This window comes from Panthera onca, chromosome D2 (assembly GCF_046562875.1).
Source record: "Panthera onca isolate mPanOnc1 chromosome D2, mPanOnc1 haplotype 2, whole genome shotgun sequence".
In the NCBI taxonomy this organism is placed as follows: Eukaryota; Metazoa; Chordata; class Mammalia; order Carnivora; family Felidae; genus Panthera; species Panthera onca.
This window is the reverse complement of record NC_138349.1, coordinates 44690239-44708237: the sequence shown is the minus strand read 5'-3', so window position 1 is coordinate 44708237 and position 17999 is coordinate 44690239. Positions and strand designations below refer to the sequence as shown.

The 17999-nt window shown below is 35.0% G+C and overlaps 1 protein-coding gene across 9 annotated transcripts in view; it reads left to right on the top strand.

The window, feature by feature from the left end:
- Nucleotides 1-17652, top strand: part of CCSER2 (coiled-coil serine rich protein 2) — a 187876-nt gene extending 170224 nt beyond the window's left edge. For 5 of the 9 annotated variants that reach the window (XM_060642296.3, XM_060642304.2, XM_060642302.2 and 2 more), the window contains one exon: nt 16699-17652. In XM_060642296.3, coding sequence (XP_060498279.1) covers nt 16699-17517 — 819 coding nt within the window. In that variant the 3' untranslated portion in view covers nt 17518-17652. Of the gene's footprint in view, nt 1-4139; nt 4273-10182; nt 10223-16698 lie in introns of all 9 variants that reach the window. The other 4 variants (XM_060642299.3, XM_060642297.3, XM_060642300.3 and 1 more) reach the window with 4 other exon arrangements.
- Nucleotides 17653-17999: the final 347 nt, after the last annotated feature.

Here is a 17999-nt window from a genome sequence, read left to right as displayed (position 1 = left end):
TGTTGCTGGATGGAGTATTCTATAAACATTGATTAGATCCTGATTGTTGATGATGTCCTTGAGTCCTCGGTATCACTGTCGATTTTATTGTCTAGTTGTTTTATCAATTATTAAGAGAGGGGTGTTAGATTCTCCAGCTGTAATTGTGGATTTGGCCGTCAGTTTTTGTTTCATGTGTTACACAGTTCTGTAGTTTGGTGCATATATGTTTAGGATCACTATGTCTTTTTGGTAGATTGACCCTTTTATCATTTTATAAGGTAATTTTTTATGCCTGGAAGTTTTCCCTGAATCTTCCTTTATTTGATATTAATATAGCCACTCTTGCTTTTTCTGTGAACATCTCTTAATGAAACTATGATTGACACCAAGGAAAGTAAGAAAGCTATTATTACTCTCAAGATGCTTATATTTAATAGAAGAATAATAGAAATATTCAAATCAATATAATGAAAAGCAGAAGAAAAATTCCCTGAGACAAGTACCACCAAATGATGTGGGTGTTTATAAACGAGAGTGATCATAGTTAATTTAGGTAGAATCCGGAAAAGCTTCTAGAGAATGGATTTGAAATGGGCTTGGAAGGCTGGATAGGAATTGGGCAGATGGAGGTGGAAAAGTGGAAAAGTGAAGTAAGTAAAATGAGTAATATTTTTTGCCTTTCTAGTCATAAATTCAAATGACAACTGTTCAAACAGTTTATTAAATGGGTGCCCCTTGGCAGTAGCAGGCAGAGCTATTTATGTGTTTATTTCACAAGGTTGTCTCTCTTTCCCTCTCATGCTCAAACCTTGCCCCATAGATGATGGTTTGTTTCTCTTGGGTGAGTGAAGATGGGTGTCATCAGTTTTATTTCTAAGATTCTTAGGTGCTTGTAATATGCATTCAGGCCTAATATTATAGCTTCATCTCTAGGTAAATACAGTAACTTCATTTAATGCAGTTTAAATCCATAAACAGTTACTAAGAGCCTGCTGTGTGCCAGGTAAAGAAGGTAGGACATTTAACATCCTTTAAAACTCCTGCCAGGTTTGGGGTGCCGGGGTGGCTCAGTCAGTTAAGCTTCTGACTTGGGCTCAGTCCATGATCTCATGGTCCATGGATCAAGCCCCTCATGGGGCACTGTACTGTCATAACAGCTCGGAGCCTGGAGCTTGCTTTGGATTCTATGTCTCCCTCTCTCTGTGCCTTTCCCTGGCTCATGCTCTGTCTGTCTGTCTCTCTCTCAAAAAATAAAGAAACATTAAAAAATTAAAAACAAAAAACCAAAAAAACTCCTGTCAGATTTTTAGGTATCATGACAGATACTTACACTAAAAGTATTTCAAAGAAATAATTATCATGAGAGACCATTTGATACAAAGTTGTTTCAAATGCCATATATGTAGAATTATACAATTAAAGGATAAAAATGACTGGAGTAGGGATTAGGACAGGTATGTGAGTAACTGATAAGAACTAAAAGTGAGAAGTTTCTTAGAGATAAACTATTCTGTCTTAGTCTGCTTGGGAAGCTATAACAGAATACCATAGATTGGGTGGCTTATAAACAATAGAAATCCATCTCCCATGGATTTGGGGGCTGAGAGGCCGAGGATCAAAGACACTGGCAGATTCAGTTTCTGGTGAGGGCCTTCATAATAGACAGTCATCTCATCATGTCTTCTCATGGTAGATGGGACTAGGGAGCTTTCTGTGTTGTTGTTGTTGCTGCTGCTGTTGTTTTTTTTAATAAGGGCACTAATTCCATTCATGAGGGTTCCACCCCCATGCCTTAATCACCTCCCAAAGTCCCTACCTCCAAATACCGTCACACTGGGGAAATACATCTCAACATCAAATTTTGGGGGAACACAAATAATTCATTCTATAGCACATTCCAGTCTTTCATCTTACAAATGATGAAACTGAGGCTCAGAAAAATCAGTGACTTTTTCAAGGTTGCAGGACTTAAGGAAGATCCAAAGAAAAACACAGTTCCCCTGGCTCCCAGTTAGTACTATATTCACAGAACCCCAGAGAGAATTTATTTCTTTGAAAAGGAATCCCTGACTGCTAGTTTAGCTTATGTACAAAATCCCTATCTGAAAGTGTCTTTACCCAGAGCAGTGGCTGGCCTTGGTGATACTCATAGGAAAAGTGCATGTCCCTTCTTGGTTGAGGACTTGTTTTGTGTAAAGGTTTTGAACCAAAACATTTCTGAAACAGCAAAATAGAATTGTATCAGGTAATATTTTTGGAGAGCACTGGGGATCATCACCCTATTAAATAGTTTGTAAGCTATTTTTGCAAACATCTATGGCCAAGTTAGTGGAGAAAAGATAATTTCAAAAGGTAGGATCTTATTTAACTAGGATATTCTAAAGATCATTAATTCCATGTGGTTCCTTGGAGCTGTTTTTCCTCTTCATTAACATAGAAAGTGGATCATTTTGTTTTTGTTTTATATGAGCAGTGTAGTTACGATTACTCTTAAATTTAAAGGAATACCTGATTATATTGAACTGAGCCAAGAAATATTGATAAACAAGTGGGAAAAAATTTATTTGGACTAGTGTTTATGAAAACTGTGAACACCAATAAACTATGTTAGTAATCTTCTAATAAATTATTTCTCTGTCCAATTAATTGGTCTAAAAATTATGTATACTTTCTTTTGCAAATTGAACTGGGTATAATGATTTACAGCTCATTTTCCTTGATGATTTGTTAGTGTTTTAATAGTTTTATTTGTGGATGTATTTCAGTTGGTGAGGAGGCCAGGAACAGACCTGAGACCCAATTTTGTCCTATTTGTGGGACATTGAATAAATTTTTTCTTGCTTGATGACCCAAGTGAGGAGACTGAAGTAAATGCCATTGCAGGTGTATTCCAATTCTGATAATCTGTTATTAAGTAAATCTAAGAAGCCATAAATTATTCATTTTAAAAAGCATGCCTGCACTCTAGAAAACAGTATGGAGGTTCCTGAAAAGATTAAAAATAGAACTACCCTACAACCCAGCAATTGCACTACTAGGTATTTATCCAAGGAATACAGGTATGCTGTTTCGAAGGGACACATGCTCCCCACCATGTTTATAGCAGCACTATCAACAATAGCCAAAGTATGGAAAGAGCCCAAATGTCCATCGATGGATGAATGGATAAAGAAGATATGGTATATATATATACAATGGAGTATTACTAGGCAATCAAAAAGAATGAAATCTTGCCATTTGTAACTATGTGGATGGAACTAGAGGGTATTATGCTAAGTGAAATTAGTCAGAGAAAGACAAATATCATATGACTTCACTTATATGAGGACTTTAAGATGGAAAACAGATGAACATAAGGGAAGGGGAGCAAAAATAATATAAAAACAGGGAGGGGGACAAAACAGAAGAGACTCTTAAATATGGAGAACAGAGGGTTGCTGGAGGGGTTGTGGGAGGGGGGGATGGGCTAAATGGGTAAGGGGCTTTAAGGAATCCTCTCCTGAAATCATTGTTGCACTATATGATAACTAACTGGAATGTAAATTTGAAAAAATAAATTAAAAAAAAAAAAAGCATGCATGTTTAACCTGTGGCCTGTATGTCACATTCTTGACGGTACTCACTCTCAAAACATTCTCAGTCTTTTTAATGCTGTGTTGGTTCTGCTATCTTCAACCAGTGTTCTTTATTTTACCTGTTAATCTTCTGAAAACCTATGATTTAAAAAGAAGTAAACATTTTTTGTATGATAGTTTTTTTTGCTGCCTGATTTATATAATTGATGCAATTTCTGTGTTTAATACTTAAAAGTGTATCTCCCCTTTTAAATGCTTTCAAATTTTGCAAAAGACTGGAATCTGCTGTTGTAAAAAAAGCTATAATGATAAATGTAATGTATACCAGGAAGAATATATATTTTTTATTTCTTATGTGTTAACTATAAATATTAGGGGAAAATAATTTTTTAATATATGAAAAATACCTAATTTTCGATTATGATGTATTTTAATCATTTGAACTACCTATATTTAAAAAAATGAAATCTGTCTTCTTATTAACACTATTGTTATTTTTTTTTTTTAAAGTATGACTTTGGTTTCTCTATTTTTCGGTTCCCTTTTTTATTATACCTCCCCACCCCATCTCTCTCTGCACAGGGTGGGTATTCTGCTCCCTCCTTCTCTCCTTGGCAGGGCTCCTTCCAGGGGATCCCACGGACTGTTCCGCCGCACCGCAGACAGAGTGAGTCTGTGTCTCTCACTCCTATCCTGCTCTGGCTTCCCCTTCATGGTATTGCCCTTCTGCATGACCTATCCCTTCCCCAGCACCCTCTCTCCTGTCCAGAGTGACCTGCAGGCATGTGCTAAATCAGCACTCCCTGGGCTCTCTTCTCTTAATTAACTTTTCCTTTGACTGCATGTGAATAGACATCTACTTAGAGCCTTAGGAAAACTACCTGAAGTTAATTTCATTCTAATACTGTTTAAACCTATTGCCAGTGACCCTAGACCTGCTGACATGCATCTGCCTTTAATGTATTTTCTTTTTTAGTGACCTTGAGATATATGAATAACAATTTTTTTAATCTAGTTATGTTAAAAAAAAAAAAGTACACAGTTCCTACAGTGATATGGCCAGATGCATACTATTGAGGGAGCAGGCTTACTAGACCATTGCACATTTCTTTAAATATTTCCTAATCAAAAAACTTTGATTGCATTTCACTGTCATCTAAAAGAAGTCTTTTTAATCATTCTTCAAGGGTATTTTTTAACAACTAATATGGTTTTATAATTCATCCAATTGCTTTACAGTACAGAAGAAAATGGCTTTTGAATATGCATGATTTACTAACATTTCTAATGATTTAGTAATTGACTTAAGAAAATTTTTGTTTACATTAAATCTGCTTTCCTAAACAGTGTTTATGTTATATTATGTACTTAAGTACACCTGGTAAGTTGGTTATATTTTATCTTTTTTGAAAAGTCACCCAAAAAAAGCTAATATTAATGAAAAAGAGATAATAATATTGTCAATCAGTCACTTTTATGCCTTCTCCATGGATTTGCCCTGATTTTTGATTCACATCAATTTTTTCATAAATTATCTTTATCCATGCGAAGTATGAAAGGTCCAAAAGGGAGAAATTTTAAGCAGTTAAAATTAGGAAATGGGATTTATTCAAATAAAAATTCATTTATGGGAATTTGGAAAATTATGAGGTATCAGCATGAATTTGAGGCAAAGTTTGAAGCTTATTTTTTGGCTATTAACATCGCCCTCCCTTCTGTGTTTTCTGTTTTATTTTACTTATTTCTTTTTAATTTTTTTTTACATTTATTTACTTTCGAGAGACAGAGCGTGAACAGGGGAAGGGCAGAGACAGAGGGAGACACATTATCTGAAGCAGGGTCCAGGCTCTGAGCTGTCAGCACAGAGCCTGATGTGGGCTCGAACCCATGAACCGTGAGATCATGACCTGAGCCGAAGTCGGAAGCTTAACTGACTGAACCACCCAGGCGCCCCTGTGCTTTCTGTTTTAAAGAAAAATAGGATTGGAACTTGTGGGTGGCTCAGTGGGTTGAGTGTGCAACTCTTGATCTCGTTCTTGGTCCCAGGGTTGTGAGTTCCAGCCCTGCCTTGGGCTCCGTGCTGGTGTGGAGCATACTTAAAAAAATAAATAAATAAAAATTAAAATGAGCATGTAGAAAAATAGGCTTTTATATCAAATTATTTATTACCAAGTTAATTTGTTTAATTGAAGCACCAAGAAAAGGGATTTTTCCTCCTCCTCATCTTCCTCCTTTTCCATCTCCCACCACCTCTGTAGCCCTCCTTTTTCTTCTCTTTAAGTACTTTCCTTTCCTCTCTCCTCTATTTTGATACCACTAGCACATAAGAAATTACATTAAAATGCTAGTAAACGAATCTGAATTTCAAAGGGCAACTATAACATGATAATATATTTTTAGGCCTGCAGCCAGTAAATTGCATGCTTTGACAGATTTACCTCAGATTAACATTTCTGCCTTGAATTTAACCCCTTGTAGTTCTCCTTTCCTCCCACCATTTTTCTCCCTCATTCTCCTTCCCTTCAACTAGCTATAATATGGAATTGAAATTTAAGGTTAATTATTCTGTATTGCAAACAGAGGTTTACATTTGTTTTCAAAACATGTTTCTCAGAAACACTCATTTCACTAGTTTCTTACTTGTATAGCTTTAGAATTTTCTTGTCCCTCTGTTGAGTCATTTATTAGTCCTCCGTTTTCAAATGCTTCTTCCTTTCCTCTTGGGTCAAAAGCTACCTTTTATTTTCTGACTATGAAGCAGCACTGTCTATCAACACTATCAAAATTCTGTCTTTCTGCCTTTTCTAGATCAAACCTTCTTTCTCTGCATCTTCAAATTAGTAAGAAGAAAGTTTTGGTTAGCCACCTAGAGGATAATACACCAATATTGGAGTTTTTTCTTGGGTAAGTTCTCACAGCTTACATAGCTAAGAGAACTAGCCCTGAAACTTGATCATTGAGACTTGTAAGACCCTATTTGTGGAAAGTAATAATTAGAGGACTTGTTCATGGCTTTTCGATATTTCTTACTGAGCTGGGAAGGTTCCTTTAGAGGAAAAATATGTTCTAAACTACTACACTGTTTTGGATTTCCTCTGAAAACTAAAGCAGCTTATTAATAAAATATTATTAATTTAAAATTTTAAGAATATTTTAAATGTCTTTAAAGTATAGAATTTCTGTAGAATATGAAATATAGAATTATGTAAATTATAAATGATAAAATACAGAATTTTAAATTTTTTTAGAAATTTTAGAATATTAAATTCTTTTTTTAATATAGAAAAGGAGAAGGGTATGGAATACAGTGGTTTTTATCAGGTTTTGGAATAGATCTCCCCCTTCCTTCACTAAACTTACATTTATTGAAATAATGTTTGTCTCTGTGTCAGTCAGTATATGATTCCTAGGGCTGAATTTTGAAGAGACTAATTCTGTAAGTGATGGTAGATAGTTGAGAGAGTTCTCCTTTATTATAATCTCTTTCATTAGCAAGTTCTTTCCAAGGCCCTCTTGAGCATCAATATAAGTAAACTGCCTTTTTTTCTAAATGCAGAAGCAAGGCAAGCTTGGCTGTTAGTCTCAGGAAGGACAAACTGGTTTTCTTTTTGTTTTTAATTAAGAATAGTAGACCTTCCAGCATAATGAGATAACCTGTTCTGGATATGTGGAGAGTGAAATAATTAATGTTTACAGGGAATGTTTAGCTCTGGTGACTCCAGAGAGCTGCATTGGCCAAGGATGTTCTTGCTGAATTTAAGGATAAGTCTAAGAAAATCCTGGTATATATATATATATATATATATATATATATATATATATATATATACATACACACACACACACACATATATATATATATATTTTCTTTCTCAGGAAATTTTGACTTCTATTTCTTTTCTTGAGTATATTACTAATCTCAACTGGATGATGCTTCTCTTCCAATTTCAAATTAAATTTTTCTCTGGGTTAGTAGAAGATATCTACACTTAGACATAGAAGGGGTCTTCTTATTGTCTTAACTTCATTCAGCTTTTGTCCAAATATTTTAACTAATACTGGTTTAGTCTTTTTAATTGCCAATTGTGTAAAATTAAAATGATAAATAACCCACCTCATAGTAGGAAAATTTAATTTAAAAAATTGCTTTTAGCGAGTAGAAAGCCTTAATGATAATCTCAAGTAGCACTTCTTGCCAGAGCATATGCTTTTAGGAATACTTGGCTTTTCAAGAAGTATGTTTTGAAATAATGTCTATTTATTGTCATGCCTTAAAAGACTGTTGAATTAGCTCTGTAATATCTTGGCTTGAAAGAATTTACAAATCTTATCGACCTAACCTTCCACATGCAATAACTTAGATGAGGCAAATTTGATTTTAAATAACAAAAATAACGTAAGTTTATATACATGTGTCTTCATAGCTCAGCAGTTTCTTGATGTAGTGTTAGTATTGCCTGATTTCTAAATTTATAGTATAATAACTAACTGTATTCTGCCCAGAATAACATTAATAATGATGATTACATTGTCTTATATCCTCCTCCTCTTCTTCCTTTTATAACCCTCAGAGGATATTTCACAAACCTTTTTGACAAATGACACTTACAAATTCATTTTATATCAACAACCCAGTATATATTTACTAAATGAAATTATGTATTTACAACCCAACACACGTGTGTGTATTTAAAATTCAGATAAAAGTTGTATGAAATAGTACTTGCTCTTAGAACATATAATATTCTCATTTTCCTCCCAATTTTTGGTTTTGCTTTTTTTCACATAGCATCATTACATGAACATTCTTCATATAGTAAATATTTCTTGAAAACATCATTTTAATGGATACATGATAATACATTATGTGGATATACTATAATTTTCATTAATATTAATTTAATTAATGACTAATCATTTTAATTAATATTATTGAACACTGATGTTGTTTCCAATTTTCCCTATGAAATATATTCTTACAGTGCAGTTTATTCTTGTGTATAGATCAATATCATCATCTCTCTTATGTAGATTACTGGAAGGGTGTTACTTAAACAAAGGGTGTGTGCACTTTGTAGAAACACTTGATGTATATTGTTGAATTGCTAAACGTGTTCATAGAGTATACATTAACATGGCTTAATCTGGCTCTACCATGTGACTGTCATCAATTTTATATGTAAGTGCAGCGTTAGCTTCAGTGCTTTAATGAGAAATTAGCTCTGGGAGTGACTTTTCATAAAAATAAAATATTTTTCAGTGAATTGGTAACTAGAGTAACTCAGTAAAAACTGAACAAATAGAATATGGCACTCTGTCCTTTTTTGCAGCTAATTTCAAGTGCTGTTTATTTATTTTCAAGTGCTGTTTAGATTAGTCTTTGGTTAATTGACTAGAAATGTGCATCAAACTCATGGTCCAGGAGGCTGTCCCATAAACTAGTTTCTCTGGGAACTTTCCCGTATGAAGAAACCCAGCAATTGCTGTTTTCTGTATAAGCTTTTTAAAACAACCTGCTCTGTAGATTGTGGGATTGTTTTGTTAGTCATATTTGTTGTATCATAATGCCTGCAGTATCTTACTCTGGATAAATATACCATGCTTACTGGTCACACCAATGGACTTGTACTATTATGATGTTTAGTTTTATTTTCTGAACTCTGAATCCCAGAGGTAAATGCTAATAGGTTCTGTGTCTTAGAGATAAAGACCCATGAAAATTAAGCATCTCAAATTGATTGTGCCTGTGTAGTAAATGCTTACTTAAGTCAATAATCAGTTAATAGTTTTTAAAGAAGTTCACTGATCAACTTACAAAAGCTATGGAACTCCTTATCTCAGAATTTGTTTATATATAATTTCTATTTATTAATCACTTATCTACTCTAAATTCTCTGAGATCTAGAGGCACCATTATGAGATCTAGAGTTATGAATAAGAGCATTCCTGGTTCCCAAGAAACTTTCGAAAGTTTCATGTGAATTATAGAACAGAATTCTTTGAATCTAGTTATGTTAGGCTAGGAATCCGGTCATGTCTTCCATCTTTATAGTGATGTGTGGAGACCTTGCTTATTAATTTAGAACATCACATTTAAGACATGAAGATCAGATTATACTTGAATTGGTCTTTAATGTAGCAACAGTAATAAAAGTAAAAAACTAATATTGAATTGTATTTAGTTTACAATGTGCAAGACTCTGAAACTATTAAAGAAATAATTTCTACTTGCTTTGTAAGGGATACATGTGGCTGAACCATTTTAGATCTACGGAGTATGAATATTAAGTTGTATCAAAATTCTATCTGTATTTTAACTGGTAAGATTCTTCAAATGATTCCTTTTAAGTGTGAGAAGTTTTACATAATATTGTTATGTGGTTATGAATATTTACATTAACTTGCAAACCTCTTTAGCAAGAAAGTATAAATTTATTAAAAATGTTTTTATTTTATACAAATATACTAAGTAAAATAATACTGCCTAGGAAAACACAACAAAAGCAAAGCAAATACTGTTGGCTGCTATACCCAGTCATGGCAATTCCTTGGTGTTATGTGTGGTCTCTGACACCATTGTCCTGTCTTTTTCTTGTCTCTGCTCTCCCATTATGCCATTGGCAAGGAGTTGAGAAGTTAGTCCATTACTTCTCTGACAAAGCGTGGTACAGTACAATTTCAGATTTTTTCCTACCACCTTCCTCATAGTCACTCTTTTGTTTTTGTTTTTTCCAGTTTGCATGATGCATGTCAGAGCCTGCATGAAAATACAGGCATGTTACAGATGGGTCCATTTCCATCTTCCTTTTATTCTTTAAAATGTATTTAGTAATAATAAACTTGTATGTAACAAGAAAATAATTTTAGGTAATTCCTGTGTCTGCTATGCATTGTTACACTTTAGAACACTTCCTGCTTTCTACCTTATAACACCTGGACATATTTTTCTCAGTCAGGACTTGATGTTTCTAGCTGCCATCTTATCGTTGGTAACTCTAGCACAAAATGTTTACAGAAACTGATAGGAGTATTTTTTCTTATGCTAATGCTAGAAATCTTTGAAGTGGTATGAAACAGTGAAGGTGAAGTTTTTCTCTGTGATGAATGCTAATTTGCCTTTCCTTTTATTCAGTTTATTTCCACCAGTAGGTCACTTGCAACCACTTTTTTCCAAAAATACTGCTACATAGTGTGGCTTGAGTTTGGTGTCTGAGACGTCTCCTGTGTAGGATAGATCAGTTAAGAAAGAAAGTAGGGCATTACCCAGGAAAGTTAGTATCTGAATGTCGGTATTGAATTTGCCTATAAAGTTTTTAAAATAAACTTCTGTCTACTTTTTAAATAATCTTCTGGCTATACCACATATTCTGAAAGTTTGTGAACTCATTGGAATTACACAAATAACAGAATAATACAGTTTTAGTGCTACATTTTAAATTTCCTCGGTTCAAATTCTGGCTTGGCCATTTGCTAAAATGTGTGAATTTCAGTGTTACTTAATTTCTTTTAACCTCAGTTTACTCATCTACAAAAATAAGACTGTACTTTCCACTGATGGTCTTGTGATAAGTAGAGATCATGCATGCAAACTTAGTGTTTGATTATTTATCCCTGGAAAGAAGGGAAACTGTTCTCTCATAGCCCAGAATATAGCATTTCTCAGGTATTTGTAATGTGTCAACCACTATACTAAGCACTTTGTATGCTTGTTATCATTTATTATTTACAATAATTCAATGAAGTGTAAAATCCATTATTATCCTCATTGTATAAATTATGAAATTCCATCTCAGAATAGTAAGATAATTTACCCAATATCTCACCGATAGTAAGTGATGGAGGCAGAAACTCAAACCTAGATCAGTCTGACTCCAAAAGCTAAATGACTCAGTATTGTGTTGTATTAGGACCTCTGTATAGCTGTATATAAATTCTTTCTAGACTTTTTTTTTTTTTTTAGTTTTTAATGTTTGTTTATTTTTGAGAGAGAGAGACAGAGTGTGAGCAGGGGAAGGGCAGAGAGCAAGGGAGACACAGAATCTGTAACAGTCTCCAGGCTCCGAGCTGTCACACAAAGCCCGACATGGGGCTCAAACTCACAAGCCATGAGATCATGACGTGAGCCAAAGTCAGCCGCCCAACTTACTGAGCCACCCAGGCGCCCCTATTCTTTCTATACTTTAAAGTGCCTTGTATCTCCTAGCTCTATTTTACCTTCAGGAAGGCACTTAAGGAACTTTACTTCTGTGTCATATCAGATATGCCTGCTATGGATTTAACACACTTAGATATAACTGACATTACCAAAATATTTATTTGAAGCCTAGAAACCTCTTATTCTATGGCAACTAGTTTATTATGCTGCTATAAAAACTTGCCTTTTTCCCCCCAAAACCCATTAACAAAAGATCCATAGCTTGAATTCATCATTCTCACACCTTTTAATAATCATAGGTGATGTTTCTTTGAGCACTTTTGATGTGGTAGGCGGTCCTGTGCTAGGTGTTTTTATATGTATAATCATGTTTAATTATTAGGATTAGAAATGGAAAATAATGTAATGCTTGTTAAGACAGTTTTCCGTACTTAACTTCATTCAGAAATATACAAGTAAAAAATACTTGTGGCTTAGCTGGTAGGTCATTATGGGACGTGCTGAGTTCCTATTAACTTGTAATTCTTCCTGCTGTCCTTCTAGACATTAGCCATTATGTTCATTTAGGGAAAACATTTTTTTTCTGTTCTATGATTTCTTTTTCATCAGTTTTTTTTTTTTTAAACTTGTGTTTATTTGGTTATTAGTGCTGTATCATTGACCTAATAGGGAACTATTTTGATTATTTATTACCAAAGAAGCAATTCTGGAATATATCACTTCCTAATATTTATTAATTTATCTAGAAAATATATATTTAATCCATACTATGTGCCAAGTACTAGGGATACCAACTGCAACAACAACAAATAAAGCATGGTACGTGCCTGTAAGGAGCTCATATCTCTGGTTATCTTTGTAAGCAGCCCAAATTAAACATTTAAGATGATCATTGAAGATACTGTCAATCCCTTGTAGTTATCTAGTAGTGGCTCTGGCACTCTTGACCTTGATACCTGTAACCGTTGCTTCTGAGAATTCTCAGGATGGTATGCCAAGTTAGATGTATCTAACTAAAGTAAGACTTGAAGTTGCTGAGTCTAGTTAGAAGCACCTAGCCCTTTAAGTCTGGGGATGGTTCCACATTTTGAAGCTTCAGTAACCAACCATTCTGTAAGTTGCAAGGATGAAGTACTAAAAGCTCTACTTATTTGTGACAACAGGGAGTTTCGTGAAGGCTGCCCTCTGAGTTTTGGGTTGCTGAAGCTACGAAATGAATGGGCTGGTGGGCAACTTCCCCAGAGGCATTTTATTTATTTATTTGTTTTTGTTTTTTGTATACAGATTAGTAGTACCTCATCATGTATCACCAAAGCCAGAAACCTGGAACTCATCTTAATTTTTTTCCAAACAGCTGCTTACCTGACCACCTTTAAAATCTCTTTAAATCTTTTCCAGTTTTGCTTTCAGTATATTAGTTTTAGACCCTTATAGTTTCTCACCTGGGCTATTAGCAGTAGCATACTACCTGGCTGTTCTGCTTACAGTCAGTCCTTCTGTATGTTCCCCACTAATTCCACCAAAGTGACATTGTAAAATAAACATTGTATCTTACTATTCCTCTGTTTAAAATTTATCAGTGTTTCCCATCACCTGTTGCATAAAGTCGGAACCACAGCCTGACAGGAGTTTCTTCATGAGCTGGCCCTTGCCTGTGGCTTTCCCACCAGCACTGTGCTTTCCAAATTCAGTCTAACAATTTTAAGTTACTAGAACATACCATGTTCTTTTTTTGCTTCGGTGCTTAGCATGTACTGGCGCTCCACCCTGAATGTTCTTCCCTTCTTGTCTACTTGGCAAACTCTTACTCTTTGTAAAATTCAGTTGAGATGTTTGTGATTCTTGGATTCTATGACCCCTATAATCAGGCATATTTTTTTCTTTTGTTCTCCTATGTTGTTATGCTTGAGGCATGGTCTCATCATTTGTTTATTTATTTTTTAATGTTCATTTATTCTTGAGGGAGAGAGAGACAGAGTGTGCATGAGGGAGGGGCAGAGAGAGAGGGAGACACAGAAACCGAAGCAGGCTCCAGGCTCCAAGCTATCAGCGCAGAGCCCGACACGGGGCCCGAACCCACAAGCCTTGGGATAATGACCTGAGCTGAAGTTGGATGCTTAACCAACTGAGCCACCCAGGCGCCCCATCATTTGTTTACCTATCTCCCTCACCAGGTCTCTCAACAATAGGAACAGCATTGTATTCAGCTCCGTATTTTTCTATACCTAGTACAATGTATATCACAGACATTAAAAAAAAGAATGGTCTTTGATGTTCCTATTTATTCAGTCTTATTATCCATTAGAATATGGGATTTTTTTTAATATTTAGAATTCATTCTAAAGATGTCTGAGGGCATAGAAGCAGTAATGAATGTGGGCAGGATGAATTGTTAACATCTTGCCTTTATGCTATACCACTGAGTGTTTAGAATTTGGGGGAAGTTGTGCTGCCATCAATAAGTGTCAGAATACATCTCTGCTCTGTTTGCTTGAGGTTAAGAGGCAGCTTGTTTAACTCAGCAGTAGGTAGTTAATGACAGTTTAGTGGGTAACCAGTTCTACACAATCTTCCACATTTAGGAGCAAGTCATTTCCTTGGTCCTCGCTGTAGTCACATCTTCGAGAGAGACTTTTTTATTATGGTAGTAGAATTGATTTCCAAACTAGTTTTCAAATAAATAATAAAACAAGACATTTATTTGGGGATAGGGAAACTAGATCACACCACTAAAATGAACTTTGAATAAAAATACAAATCTGTTTATAAAGCATTTGGAAACCACTAATTTATTCACTGTAAATTAAGTGATAGGTACCTTTTATGTAATTGTTCAATCTAATTCCTCTCAGAAGACTCAAAATTTTATTATTCTTAAAAGCCTGATTATTTCTAATTCTTTAATATTTTGTATGGAGCTTTATTGCATTTAATATAAGCAGCACATCTTCCTGCTCTACTTCCATTTAGTTCTCTGATAAGCAGTAGTCAGTTGGGTAATAAAAGTACAGTAGTCCCTTCTTATCCATGGTTTTGCTTCCTGTATGTTCAGTTACCTGCTGTTGGCTGCCATCTGGAAGCAGATGATTGTCCTTTTTGATGTATTGTTAGAGGATAGTAGTCTAATGCTATGTCACAATCCCAATATCATTCATCTCACTTCATTTCATTACGTAGGCATTTTTTCTCACATCACAAGAAGAAGGGTGAACACAGTACAATAAGGTATTTTGAGAGAGAGACCACATCTACATAACTTTTACCAAAGTAATTGTTATAATTGTCCTCTTTTATTATTGTTGTTAATCTCTTATTGTGTCTGACTTACAAATTAAACTTTATCATAGGTATGTACGTCTAGGGAAAATCATAGAAAATATAGGGTTCGTTACTATCTGCGGTTTCAGGCGTCCACTGGGGGTCTTGGAATATATTCCTGTGGATAAGGGAACCTACTATAATCAGAATAGAGCAAATGAGTAATTATCTACAGTTTACAGGTCCCCTTTTCAGGAGGTTTGGTTATCTTAAATACAAGTTTATGTTTAGGAAATCATACTTTTTTATGCTTTGAGCTGATCTCATATGTTATATCTTTTTTTCTTACTAGCAAAAGGCATATTGCAATAAAGTCATTTTAAAATTTTTAAATTTAAATTTTCAAAGGTCTTAAGTTGCTTTAAGATTTTTAACTCAAGATGAAAATATCTTTTGATATTTTTGAAGGTCAAAAGAAGTGAAAAGGGAAGGCACATCCCATTTCCATCAACCATTTGATGCTGCACCTTTCTTGGGTTGCTTTTTTTCCCTTTTGGTAGATTTTTGTTTGCTTAATATGGTCCTCTATATTTTTACTAATCTTTTTAAAATGTATGATCACTTTGGCATGGTCATTTTTTTCTAGGGAATCCCAAAGAGAGTCTGTTGAATTGATTGTAATTACCTGGTGATTTTAGTACGTTCCTTCTAGAAGGACGGTTTTCATCTCTGTGGTCATTTATTGTGAAAATGCCCAGTGACCTTAAAGTCTAGGGCATTTAGCTTGAAGCAGAAACTGAGATGACTTATTTGTTTTAAACATTCTAAAATAAGAGATTAATGTAACATGTTCTCTATGAATTTGGGGTAGTCATTGTCTTGGTTTTACTACTTTTTTAAGTAGAAAGTTGGCCATATATCATCCTGGCCAACCGTCCCTCTACTTGTCATTGAACTTTGTTCTCAGTCATCTGTAACCCTGCCGTGATCTACCTGACTGCTGGCCCTGGCAGCCATCATCCAGTACTGGTCAGGGATGTGAAGAAAGTGACCAAACACAAATGATGCAGTATAAATAGATTTCCCTGCTCTGTCAGAGAAATTAGACATACTATGTAGATTTATTCGTGGATTAGTGCAGTTAAAAAAAAAAAGTTATTTTATTTGTAAAAACTGATCCTTTAAATATGTTTCATAGCCCTTTGGCAAACTTTTTTTCATTTTCAGCCTACATCATTTAATAGAAAGCTATGTGTATCGTGTTTATACATTGATGATAACCTCCCCTGTAATAGGACATGACCAGTAGGCTCTTCCCAAAAGTAATAAAAATTACATGTTTCCTCTGATTTGTATAGACTATAATCACAAAGTGCTATAGAAATCATTCTGTCGAGCTATCTTACATATAAAGTTTTAAATACTAATGAATCAAGACAGGAATCTTTTTTCTATAATAAATACATACTTTAAGATTTTTCTTTACCCCTGTTTGACTTCAAATCTTGTTTAGTGTTGACTGCCTGTATCATTTTTTGTTTGCATTATCACTCTTGTATGTGTCTCATGAATTCACTTGAATATTGCAATTTATTTTTCAATTTAAAAAACCCACATACTTCTCATATTAAAACATAAGTATCAACACAGTCTAATTGGAACTTCTGTTAATTCTGGGTGGCATTTGTAAATTGAATTGTTGCTTAATGTTGTTTTTACTTTTAATAGCCTCAAGTACTACAGCCTTCCAGCAGCCTTCCCAGACCCACAGACCACGCCCAGGGAAAACTAATAAAGCCGCAACATATCGAGGCCCACAGTGAATGCACAAGCCAGGGCATACATCAGGTTGTTGCACATCTGGATGAAAGCTTTACACATGGCTTACAACAAGAAAACAACTATAGTCTGGAAGACCGGCCTTTTTCGTCAAGCCCACAGTTCACTGAGGATGTGGCTAAGATTACACCTTCTGAAGCAGACTTGAACATGACCATGAATGCTCAAGAGCCTTATCATTCGACCAATAATCAAATTAGTGACATGCAATCTGTACCCACTTCTCTTCAGACACTTCCCCAGTCAAGTACAGTAGACCAGGCTACAAGAGTTGGAAGAAATCTGTCTTCACTGGAGGGCTACACATCCCAGCCCAAGTCCTTACCGCTTTTTAAGCCGTCCATCTCAAATTCTTTGGTACCTCCTCCAGTTTCTGAATCATCTTCAAGTAGAACTCCCACTTGTAAAAAGTCACCAATAATCACACCATGCAATTCATCAAAACTGCAGCCAACATCTAGTCAAACAAATCTTGCAAGTAATTCAAATCCAAAAGCATCTAAGCTCCGCCCCCCTTCCGGCTCTTTTAGACAAAAACAAATAAGCAACTCCCAACCAGAGCCTCAAAACTTCCAGGCCAAGACAAGCATCCCAAGGCCACTAACAAGAAGAAAAGAAATCATGCAGAATCTGAATGGCAGTTTGAATTCTGGGGATTGTTTGGCCTCTAACCGATATTCCCGTCTTCCTAAACCAAAGATACATTAAGTGCATAGCCATCACCTGCCAATTTGTTTTTAAAAACAATCTGTTCTGTATAGCTTTACATGTAATTTGCTACTATGATGGAGGTTCCATTGAAAGCTTGCAAATCTTAAAAAATTAAAACGTGGAAGTTTCTAATAGTTTGGCTCTTCCATTTTATGTCCTGGTTGAAGTACACAGCATTTGAGCATATTTGTCTCAGGTAAACACAAAAGTTTGCTTACCCATTTCAGAGGCCTACAGAAGGCTCTAATCATGTTATCTATCCCTCTGCACATCAGAAAGTTCATAATATTCCACTTAGCAGGCAAGAAATGTGCTTTGTTCATTTAGTCCTTCTAAGGTCTGTATTAATTGTGGTTCTCGGAGCCTCACCCTTTTTCATTTGTCCCTCTTGTGAATATGGTTACTGTTTTAACTAATGATACAGTGATAACTGAAGATGGTAGTCTGTAAGTAAAATTCTGGCCAGTGATTTGTATATT